This window comes from Ovis canadensis, chromosome 3, assembly GCF_042477335.2.
Source record: "Ovis canadensis isolate MfBH-ARS-UI-01 breed Bighorn chromosome 3, ARS-UI_OviCan_v2, whole genome shotgun sequence".
In the NCBI taxonomy this organism is placed as follows: Eukaryota; Metazoa; Chordata; class Mammalia; order Artiodactyla; family Bovidae; genus Ovis; species Ovis canadensis.
The window spans coordinates 63,009,281-63,021,395 of record NC_091247.1 but is presented as its reverse complement, the minus strand read 5'-3'; the positions used below and the strand labels follow the sequence as shown (position 1 = coordinate 63,021,395).

The 12,115-nt window shown below is 37.0% G+C and overlaps 1 protein-coding gene across 5 annotated transcripts in view; it reads left to right on the top strand.

Annotated features, from left to right (window-relative positions):
* SANBR (SANT and BTB domain regulator of CSR) overlaps positions 1 to 11,428 on the top strand; it is a 59,697-nt gene extending 48,269 nt beyond the window's left edge. For 4 of the 5 annotated variants that reach the window (XM_069583223.1, XM_069583220.1, XM_069583224.1 and 1 more), the window contains 6 exons: positions 1,039 to 1,130; positions 2,459 to 2,487; positions 2,566 to 2,639; positions 3,127 to 3,215; positions 7,512 to 7,603; positions 8,591 to 11,428. In XM_069583223.1, the coding sequence (XP_069439324.1) occupies positions 1,039 to 1,130; positions 2,459 to 2,487; positions 2,566 to 2,639; positions 3,127 to 3,215; positions 7,512 to 7,603; positions 8,591 to 8,627 (413 nt within the window). In that variant the 3' untranslated portion in view covers positions 8,628 to 11,428. The remainder of the gene's footprint in view (positions 1 to 1,038; positions 1,131 to 2,458; positions 2,488 to 2,565; positions 2,640 to 3,126; positions 3,216 to 7,511; positions 7,604 to 8,590) is intronic. The other variant, XR_011255666.1, reaches the window with a different exon arrangement.
* The last annotated feature ends 687 nt before the right edge of the window (positions 11,429 to 12,115 follow it).

The window sequence follows — 12,115 nt, the reverse complement described above, 5'->3', positions numbered from 1 at the left end:
TCTTCCTTTGATTATTCTCCAGTATCTGCAGATGATTGGTTATACGATTTTTGTTCTGTTTTTATCATTATTGTGGGGGGAGGAATTGTCCACCCTTTCACACTGCTGTTATCATGTAGCCCACCCTATCATGGCTTTTAGCAATATAACACTTGTTAATCTCCCACATGAACAGAGAGACACATGTCAGGGGCCCAGGGCCAGCAGAAAAATAAATCTATCTAGATTCTAAATGTTGTTTTGTCTTTATTCTGTTATCTTCAAGATTGTCTTCTATGTAGCACATTTTATAGGCTTTTCATTTGGTAGTGATGAAGTTTCTTTTTTAAGATAGAGCAAAAACTATAAAGATGATGTGCAAATAATTGATAATTGGGAAACAGCAATCTAATGTATTATTATCAACCTTCCAACCTTGTTTTTAGAGAAATACTTCTTTCCCCTCCCTCTTTTTTTGCCTGTCTCCTTTCTCCACTAAACTGTCAGCCAAGAGTAAGGTCTGAATGTTCATTACAGGAATGCCCTCATTTTGAATACAGTTTATCCCAGATCTGCTTCTTCCTAGGATCATTTATGTTCTACCTCCATTTTTACCCTCATAGCCCAACCTCCTGTGTGAACAAAGGCATTTTAAAGATTTTGTGTATGTGAACTCTTCTTTCCTCCCCTTCTCAATTTGTGATTTTTGGGGTTACAGTTATTTTTTATATTGAAAAATTTGGAATTAGGAGATGACTCCACTGTCACATTAGATTCAGGGAAATAAATATGTGTAATTTCCCCAACATTTTTCTACATTTAATTTCACTGGGACTTGGAATTCATTGCCCTCATTTTTTCCCTAAGATTTTCACCAAGTAGAAAGAAGAAAAGTCAAGGAACCTCTGTAAAGCACTTTTAGTTTTGTTTCTTCACATATTTACTATTTATCTAAAGGTAATTTTTTAGTTTTTAAAAACAGTATTTTGTTTTTTCAGTGATTTTATTGTTTGGATGTGACAAGTGCATGGGCTGATAACACTGATGTTCTATTATCAGGGAAAAAGGAGAAGCCAAAGAAGTTCGCTAAACAACCAAAAAAGCAGATGTCTTCACCCTGTGGTCAGAAGAAAGAAAAGGCGCTGGAGAGGGTAACTATAAATTATCTATTACTGTTCTAAAGTTTGTATTAAGAAATAAGCAGGAAAAATCTGAAAAAGAAGAGCTATGAGTACCACAGTGAAATGCTAGCAGTGTAAAGATGAGTAAAGAATCTCTGTAAAGACTGAGATTAAAGATCTCTAAGGTATATTGACACATGAAGAAAGGAAAGTGAAGTATAAGAAAGATAAATTAGCGGTTTTGGATTAGCATATACAAACTACTATATATAAAATAGACAACAAGATCCTATAGCGCAGAGGACTATATTCGACGTCTTATAATAAACTACAATGGAAAAGAATGTGAAAAAGAATATATATAAATATATATATATCATGGGCTTCCCTGGTAGCTCAGACAATAAAGAATCTGCCTGCAATATGGGAGACCCAGGTTTGGTCCTTGGGTTGGGAAGATCCCCTAGAGAAGGGAATGGCTATCCACTCCAGAGTGTGTGTGTGAAAATATATATATATAAGCTGAATCACTTTATACCAGAAACTAACGCACCATTGCAAATTAACTATACTTTAAGAGAAGAAGAAAAAAGGAAAAGTGCAGAGCAGTATGTATAGTGGTATATTATGCTACCATTTATGTAGAATAGATAAAGAAATACATATGAATTTTCTTATGTATCCATAAAATGGCTATAGAAAGCTATTTCAGAAATTGATAAAATTGGTTGCCTCTAAGAAAGGGAACTGAATATCTAGGGGGAAGGACAGAAACTTCTTTACTGTGTGTCCTATTTATACTTCTTGAATTTTGAACCAATATTTCTTATTCAAAAAATAAAAGTTTTTAGAATTGATTATATTTTATGACCTTTTAAAATTATTCTTATTTCCTCATGCCTTCAAAGGAAGGAGTAAAAAGCCAGGTAGGAATAAGAGAACAGTGTAACTACTGTTGGCTAAAAGAGGAACTGTGGATTCTAAAAATGTGTGAAAAACTGGGGCAGAGACACATTCCACACAGTATATGTTGGATGGATTGCACATTCATCTCCATGTTAAGGACCACAGGCATAGAATGAGTGAATTCTAAAAGACTGCATTAGAGGTGGGGGGCTTCCAGGTCAGATAAATAAAACAGGTTCAAATTCTAGGTCTCTTTCCCTTTGGATAAGTTTCTTAACTCCTCTGAAACTGTTTTAATATAGAGATAATAATAGCATCTATCTCACATGGTTGTTGCAAAACTTCAATGAAACAATGTACCCAATAAATAAAAACTCTTTTTTGTTATTACCTATAACGCTAATCAGTAAATATGTTCTAATTGGGCCTTAATGTTGTCTACTTTTTTTTAGTCAACTTCTAGAGATGTGTCTCCTTTCATGTGAGTATTATTCCTTAATCCAGTCAGATGTTCACTCTAAAAACATCAATGCTGATTTTTGTTTAATTTTTTCAATAGTGTGAGTATGCAGAAGAATAAGTGGGATACCACAAGATCCTTGAGATTCAACCAAGATGCACAAAGAGAAGATGGTAAGTAGTAGTATTTGGGTAATGTACAAATTGGCTATAAATAGCAATGATAGGAGTCTTTTATGAAGTATGCTGAATAGCTTTAAAGGTTCCAACTGGAATAAGGCCCCAAATTAGCACATTTCCTCAGGCACCAACCAGAGTTTCATTACTAGATAATAGATGTGATAATAGATAGATAATGTGTGGTTTCATGCATCCATCGTTCTGAGGTCTCTCAGACTGACTTTCATCCACCGCTTCCACTTTCAAGAAAGCTGAATGTCTTCAGCTGATTTACAGTCATCTTAAAAGCAGCCCAGTTATATATATATGAGCCATTTTGCTACTTGAAGCCTAAAGTCCTTCAAAGATAAATAGGTGTATGTGTCTACAAATAATATACAGTAGTGTTTTCATGGACTTTTAATAATTGCAGTCTTCTTTAAGAAATAAAAATTACTAAACATCCTCATAAAAGTAAGATTTATTAATTTTTACCTTTCAGATCAGCGGCGGATGTCTGAAATTACTGGGCACCTAATAAAGATGAGATTGGGAGATCTGGATCGAGTCAGGTCAAGGGAAGCCAAAGAAGTAAGAATTACCTACTCACGTATGGTGCTTGCTTAGTACTCTTTCCTACTTTATTTTCATCATAAGTATAAAGATGCTTTATGATTTTAAGAGTAAATTTTTAATATATTTTTATATTCTGTACCAGTTAGCCAGTTCATTCACATAAAAGTTTTTCACCACCTCTTATGGTCCATAGACCTGTGTAACACACATAGTAAAGTACACTGTCGCTAAAAGTATAGTATCCAGGAACAGATTAACTTCATTGTGAAAGGTGACCTCCTGGATTTGCTAATTTTATCAGCTCTGTATCGGTGCTTAGATGTTATCTTTAAAATAAGATGTTATCTTACTATAAAAATGATAACAAGAAATACCTGTACTCTTACTGAATTACATATTAGTTATAACATTATATATCATTGTTAGTATCAGTATTATATATTTACAGTCACTTTTGCCCCTAATGCTTTTATTGAAAAATTTGTTTCCCTACAAGAAGAAACAGGAAAAAAAATCTTTATCACCATGGGTTAGACAAATATTTCTTAGCTACAACGCCAAAAGCATGATTCATAAAAGAAAAAAGTTGGATTTCATCAAAATTTAAAACTTTTTTTTGAAAGGCATTATTAAGAGAATGAAAAAGCAAACCATAAACTGTGAGAAAATAAACAGCCCAATAAAAAGAAGCAGGCAAAAAATTAACCATAGACTTCATGAGAGAAGGTAGCACAAGAAAAGATGGCAACATCATTAGTCATCTTTTTTGTTTGTTTTTGCAGTCTTGTCCCACTCTTTTGTGACCCCCCCTGGACTGTAGTCCACCAGGCACCTCTGTGCATGGGATTTCCCAGGCAAGAATACTGGAGCAGAGGATTTCCTTCTCCAGAGGATCTTCCTGACCCAGGGATTGAATTTCTGTCTCCTGCAGTGCAGGCAGATTCTTTACTGCTGAGCCACCACCAGAAATGCCATTAGTCATTATTATTGTTGTTCAGTCACTAAGTCTTGTCCTACTCTTTGTGACCCCATGGAATGTAGCATACCAAGGCTGCTCTGTCCTCCACTATCTCCTGAAGTTTGCTCAGACTCTTGTCCATTGGATCAGCGATGCTAACTATCTTATCCTCTGCTGCCCACTTCTCCTCTTGCCGTCAGTCTTTTTCAGCATCAGAGTCTTCGCCAGTGAGTCAGCTCTTCACGTCACATGGCTACAGTATTGGAGCTTCAACATCAGTCCTTTCAATGAATATTCAGGGTTGATTTCCTCTAGGATTGACTGGTTCGATCTCCTTGCCGTCCAGGGGACTGTCAAAGAGTTTTCTCCAGCACCGCAATTCGAAAGCATCTGTTCTTTGGTGCTCAGTCTTCTTTATGATCCAACCCTCATATCCATACATGACTACTGGGAAAACCATAGCCTTGACTATACGAACCTTTGTCAGCAGAGTGGTAGCTCTGCTTTTGAATATGCTGTCTAGATTTGGCTTAGTTTACCTTCCAGGGAGCAAGCGTCTTAATTTCATGGCTGCAGTCAAAATTTCACCATGAAATTTTGGAGTGTCCACAGTGATTTTGGAGTCCAAGAAGGTAAAATATGTCACTGCTTCTACTTTTTCTGCTTCTATTTGCCATGAAATGATGGGACCAAATGCCATGATCTTAGTTTTTTGATGTTGAGTTTCACTACCCCCCATCAAGAGGCTCTTCAGTTCCTCTTCACTTCCTGCCATTAAAGTGATATCATCTGCATATCTGAGGATGTTGATATTTCTCCTAGCAGTCTTGATTCCAGCTTGTGATTCATCCAGCCCAGCATTTCACATGATATACTCTGTGTAAAAGTTAAGTAAGCAGGTTGACAGTATTTAGCCTTGACGTATTCCTTTCCCAGTGTTGAACCAGTCCATTGTTCCATGTCTGGTTCTAGCTGTTACTTCTTGACCCACATACAGTTTCTCAGGAGACAGATAAGGTGGTCCAGTATTCCCAGTTCCTTAAGAATTTTCCAGCTATTATGATCCACACAGTCAAAGGCTTTAGCATAGTCAATGAAGCAGAAGTAGACATTTTCTGGAATTCCCTTGCTTTTTCCGTGATCCAACAAATGTTGACAATTTGATCTGTTTCCTCTGCCTTTTATAAATCCAGCTGTACATCTGGAAGTTCTCAGTTCACATACCGTTGAAGCCTAGCTTGAAGGATTTTGAGCATTACCATTCTAGCATGTAAAATGAGTACAATTGTGCAGTAGTTTGAACATTCTTTGACATTGCCCTTTTTTTGGAATGGAATGAAAACTGACCTTTTCCAGTCTTGTGGCCACTGCTGAGTTTTCCAAATTTGCTGACATATTGAGTATAGTACTTTAACAGCATCATCTTTTAGAATTTGAAATAGCTCAACTGGAATTCCATCACCTCCACTAGCTTAGTTTGTAGTGATGCTTCTTAAGGCCCACGTGACTTCATACTCCAGGATGTCTGGTTCTAGGTGAGTGATAACACCATGGTGGTTATCTGGGTCATTAAAACCTCTCCTGTATAGTTCTTCTGTATATTCTTGCCACCTCTTCTTCATCCCTTCTGTTTCTGTTAGGTCCATACCGTTTCTTTCCTTTATCTTGCCCATCCTTGCGTAAAATGTTCCCTTGACATCTCCAGTTTTCTTAAAGAAATCTCTAGTCTTTCCCATTCTGTTGTTTTCCTCTTTCTTTGCATTGTTCATTGTAGAAGGCCTTCTTATCTCTCCCTGCTTTTTCTCTGGAACTCTGCATTCAGTTGGGTATATCTTTCCTTTTTTCCTTTGCCTTTCACTTCACTTCTTTATTAGCGAAGCCTCCGCAGATAGCCTCTTTGCCTTCTTAGTCATTCAGTTCAGTTCAGTTCAGTTCAGTTCAGTCACTCAGTCGTGTCTGACTCTTTGCGACCCCATGAATCGCAGCACGCCAGGCCTCCCTGTCCATCACCAACTCCCGGAGTTCACTCAGACTCACGTCCATCAGGTCAGTGATGCCATCCTGCCATCTCGTCCTCTGTCGTCCCCTTCTCCTCCTGCCCCCAGTCCCTCCCAGCATCAGAGTCTTTTCCAGTAAGTCAAGTCTTCGCATGAAGTGGCCAAAGTATTGTAGTTTCAGCTTTAGCATCATTCCTTCCAAAGAAATCCCAGGGCTGATCTCCTTCAGAAGGGACCAGTTGGATCTCCTTGCAGTCCAAGGGACCTCAAGAGTCTTCTCCAACACCACAGTTCAAAAGCATCAATTCTTCAGTGCTCAGCTTTCTTCACAGTCCAGTTCTCACATCCATACATGGCCACTGGAAAAGCCATAGCCTTGACTAAACAGACTTTTGTTGGCAAAGTAATGTCTTTGCTTTTCAATATGCTATCTAGGTCATTAGGGAAACGTAAATTAATCCCTCAACAAGATACCACTATACACCTACTAAAATGTCTAAAGAAAATTTTTTTTAATATGCTAACAACGATATAGAGCAACTGGAACTGTCATATATAACTAGTAAGGATGCAAAAGGGAATGGCTACTTTGGACAACAGTTTGCTTGTTTCTTATATTGTTTAATGTTTACTCACCATACAGATCATTTCACACATCTTTACAGGGGCTTTATTTAGAATTGTTAAAAACTAGAAACAACCCAAATGTCCTTTACTTGATAAGTGAATTAAGACTGTGGTACGTATAAAAAAGAATGAGCTACTGATACATGCTGCAACATAGGTGAATCTCCTACACATTATGGTAAGTGAAAGAAGCCTTATTCAAAAGGCTGTAAGCTATATGATTCTGTATATATATAAGGTTCTGGAAAATGCAAAGGTATAGGGACATAAAACAGGTAAGTAGGGGAATTCCCTGGCGGTCCAGTGGTTAGGACTCTGTTCTTTCACTGCCAAGGGCGCAAGCTCTATCCTTGGTCAGGGAACTAAGATCCTGCAGACTACACAGACCAGCCAAGAAAAATAGCCCAAAAGTTGATGGTTGCCAGAATTTGTACTGTAAAGTCATCAAATCATTGGCCTTAAAAGGGGGCACTAGGGGATTTTCTTGGGGTGATAGAACTGGGTTATGTCTCCATTATAAGTGTTCACACAACTGTATGCATTTGTCAAAATTCAACTCAGAACAGTACACTAAATAGGGTGAATTTTAAAGTAAAATAGCACGTATAAATTATAACTCAGAGACAGTTTTTAATTTAAAAAATTAAAAAATTGCTTCTAAATTCAAAAGTAATGCTGTTTCAATTATTGGTTCCATATAGATAGTAACTTAATTTTGCTCCTTTACAGTTTGCAGGAGGTATTTATTCCAGGCTTGAAGCACAAATCAAGGCCTCAGTGCCAGTCAGTGCTCGGCAGAGCAGCTCGGAAAAAAACGCAAGGTAAATCAGCAGAAGTGAATTCAGAATGCCAGCTTTGAAGTGATGATATATTTTTTTTTTCTTAAGGGAAAAACCATATGAACACTAGAAGCACATAATTTGAGTTTGGTTTTATTTTGCTTGAAACAAGACATTAGTCAGAACGAGATTTTAACTTAAGAGTTAAGACTTTAAAAGGTCATGATGACAAAATTTAATGAAAGTATAGCTTTTTAAAATCAGTTTTCTGTTTATTGAGTCAGCTTGGTTCCAAGTCAACAACTGACAAATGTAAGCTGTAGTGCCACTGCAAACTAGCAGGATTTTTATGCTGTTTATTGATAACATATTACTACTTTATATAAATCATTGAAATTTTCTTATTTCTTGTTCTCTCTTTATAAAATCTAACTTGTGGGACTTCCCTGGAGGTTCAGTGGTTAAGACTCCATGCTTCCATTACAGGGGGCTGGTCCGGGAACTAAGATCCCTCATACTGTGCAATGGGGCCAAAGAAAAAGAATATCTAACTTGTATGTTCTGTGTCACTTTACAGCACAAAATTTTCTTTGAAAGATTAGCAGTTCCTGAAAATTGATCATTAATTCTACAGATCCAAATGCCTTATCTGCAATTCTGAAATCCAGAAAACTCAGAAAGCCCAAAGTTTTTTTCATACATTTGTGGCAACTCAAACCTGATCTGAGCTACTGTGGTGCTATTTGTAGTTTTTATTTATCCTACTTAATATAAATGCTCATTTGTGTCAGTAAAGAAATACTCATGTGTTTGGTTAAGGGGGACTACTACAGACTCATAATATTAAAAATTTAAAAATACCTGAATTCCAAAGTACATTTCACTCCAAGAATTTTTAAAGTGGATTATGGAGGTATATGAATTTTCATTAAATTTTGACAGTGTCAATCAGACTTAACCTAAAGCAGTGGCAACTTCTTATTGTTTTAGAAGCACCTCTTACGTTCTTTTCTGTTTAAAAAAATCTAGGTCTAAAAGTCGTCTTGGTCAAGGTCGTCCTATGTAAAGTATCTTAAAATATAAGAAGACAGAAGACATACCTCTGGACACTTGAAACTGCTTACTTGAAGATCTTCGGAATGATTACTTCTAAATGTTTTAAGTTATTTATTAAATATTCTTGCAAGCCACATAAATCTAGTGGTAAGGGAAATATATAAGTTAAGTCTTATGAAATTATAAATATGAAACTTCTTAAATCTGATTTTCCTTTGGTGTTGAGAGAATTCACTCTTAAGTAGGTTGATAAGGAATCTGGGGCCCTCAAGCAGGAAGGAGTCCAGGGCCCTCACAGAGGAGGAAGGGATCTGGGGCCCTCGAGAAGGAGAAAGGGGTCTGGAGCTCTCAAGGAGAAAAGGACAAACATTTTTTTTCTACATTAGTCACATAAAACATTTTTTCTTTAAGCCCAGGCTCAGACGGTAAAGCATTTGCCTGCAGTGTGGGAGACCTGGGTTTGATCCCTGGGTGGGGAAGATCCCCTGGAGAAGGAAATGGCAACCCACTCCAGTACTCTTGCCTGGAAAATTCCATGGACAGAGGAGCCTTGTTGGCTACAGTCCATGGGGTCGGCAAGGAGTCGGACATGACTGAGTGACTTCACTTAATGACTGAAGGGTATGTTTTTCCTTAAGCTCTGTACTAATGATTAGGTATGGCTTAGACAGCAAAGCGTCTGTCTACAATGTGGGAGACCTGGGTTCGATCCCTGGGTCAGGAAGATCCCCTGGAGAAGGAAATGGCAATCCACTCCTGTCCTATTGCTTGGAAAATCCCATGGACAGAGGAGCCTGCTAGGCTACAGTCCATGGGGTTACGAAGAGTTGGACGTGACTGAGCTACTTCACTTTAATGATTATGTAACAGCAATATGTCTTGCTCTAGGACATGTTTATCCTTCTTAATAAGAACCTTCTGACTAATCTTGTTATGATGTTTGTTGTGAGAGTGAGTCTGGTAAGACCTTTCTATTGTTAGTTGAATCTTGTTAATTTAAGATTAATTTAAGATTATGTTTTGGGAGTGGGTCTGATAAAAGTATATAAGGCCTTGATAAGACTATGGAGGGGGGACACTCTCCATCCCCTTTCTGATGTCTGTGTCAGAAGGTTTCTCTGTCCCTTTTTATACTTTAATAGAACTCTCCTACACAAAAGCTCTTGAGTGATCAAGCTTGGTCCCTAGTCCTGAAGCTGAAATCTTCAGAGATCACGAATCCAACATCATTCACCATTAGCTATCAGTGTGATGCTAGGCTATGTAAAAAATTAGTATTCAGGAATTTACATAGTTAAGACTCCCAGGTATTTGTTATGCTTTATTTATTTGAAAGAGAAGAGGCCTAAACTCTCAAATAGCTAAGAGTTTTTTAAGATCTTAAAAAATTAGGGGAACACATCTAGCAGTGGTACTGTACATGTGCACTGATTACAGTGTGTCTTTGGGCTGTGAATCTGGTGATAGCATTGAGAACTGCCATTTATGCAACGAAATTTCCAGTGATGCTAATTTTATGCTTGCATGACTTTTAAGGAGTGACAGATCTCAAAACTGAATTACGTAAAGTTTTAGCATGAAGTATTTCCTGTTTTGGGCAGAAGGCTTAATTTTTTTCAGTGTTATTCCAGAGAAATCACAATGTTAATCCAACTCTTTTTTCAGTTTTTAATATGTATTTATTGGTCTGGAATTAACTGATTATTACTTCTTTCTTCTGTGAAGCTAGTTAAAACAGCTGAATTTGTTAAAACAAATTTGGATTCTGAATTTGTTAAAGCAACTGTTGATAGTTTTAGGATAGTAAATCATTTCAGTTGTACAAGACACCCACTGTACAGTTCTCAGAGCACTAAAACTCAACCATAATTGTATAGCCATTCAAATAGCCCCTTAAAATGGTTATAATCAGTTATTACTTTAGAGAGTCTGGAAGGAAAGATTCCCAGATACACTTGATGGATGAAAAATCGAATTATTCAGGAAAAATCAGTTTTTCTAACCAAGCAGAAAGAGTGCTCAGGGAAAATTTGTTCCAAACCATAATCATATAACAATTATGTGTTTGGAAATTACTTATATGTAGGTCTCTAAAACACTTTAATTTGCATTGTTTTTATTTTTAGTCTTCATTTATCTTATAATTGAAATTTTATTCAAATTATTGAGAAAACAGAGTTGATCGTGTATGACAGAACAGCAATTTCTATTGAAATGTTGAAGTGTTATGTATTTTTAATGACTATTTTATTTGGTAAATAAAGCTAGATTTTATTTGATGTTACAGGCATAGCTTTGCCAAGATTTTTGAACTTCTGTTTGGAAATTTTGTTGCAGTCAACATATTTTTCACTGGTTTGATATTTTTGAAATAGTTTATACATTTTATTTGCAAAAGAAAATGTTTTATACTACATGATCTGTAAGACCTGTTAAATACCAGTCTTATTTACTGTATTCTCTGATCAAAAGGATTTAGGTTTGTATGTGTTATATAGTGCTGTGACGGTCACAACTAAAAGAGGAAAATATCTCATTTGATTTTTAATTGATGGTAACAAGGCAGATTGGTTCTTCCCCAGGGGGACTGTACCACTGAATTGATTTTTACAAACAGAATTTATCAGAATTTTATTTTTTTCAGAATGTGCTTTAAATTTTGTGAATGTCTGTAGTTCATAACACAGGTAGCACAAATATTTTAATCAAACTCATAATAGCATTTGTTTTGCTAAATACTTTGAGGTTTTATCTTACATTAATTCTGAATTCACATTTATTTAATTGAAATAAACATTAATGACAAAAGTTGTTTGCAGAGTCCCTTGATCTGAATTATTCCATGTTCTCAAAAAGTTCAGATGGGCTCCAGATCATAGGTTTTCATGGAAGAAATGAATTTTGTACATTTCTCAGGTGGCTCAGAGATTAAAGTGTCTGCCTGCAATGGGGGATACCTGGGTTCAATCCCTGGGTCAGGAAGATCCCCTGGAAAAGGAAATGGCAACCCACTCCAGTATTCTTGCCTGGAGAATCCCAAGGATGGAGGAGCCTGGTGGGCTACAGTCCACGGGGTCGCAAAGAGTCGGACACAACTGAGCAACTTCACTTTAAAAAAAAAAAAAAAAAAACTAACCTGGTAAAGATTCAGCGAACATTTACAGGATAAAATATTGCAGAAAAGGTGATTGATAACTGTTGCATCATTTTGTTATTGTCCTTCTTCAGAACTCTTAGCCAGGTATTGTGAGCTGTGCTGAGTGCTTTGGAAGCTGAAGCTGAAGCCCTGTCGTGCTAATTGTGTGTGTGTGTGTGTGTGTGTGTGTGTGTGCCCACTCAGTTGTGTTGTAGCCCACTGGGCTCCTTCATCCAAGGGATTTCCCAGGCAAGAATAGTGGAGTGTGTTGCCATTTCCTTCTCCAGGAGATCTTACTGACCCAGGGATCAAACCCACATCTGCTTGGCAGGCAGATTCTTTATCTCTGAGCCACCTGGGAA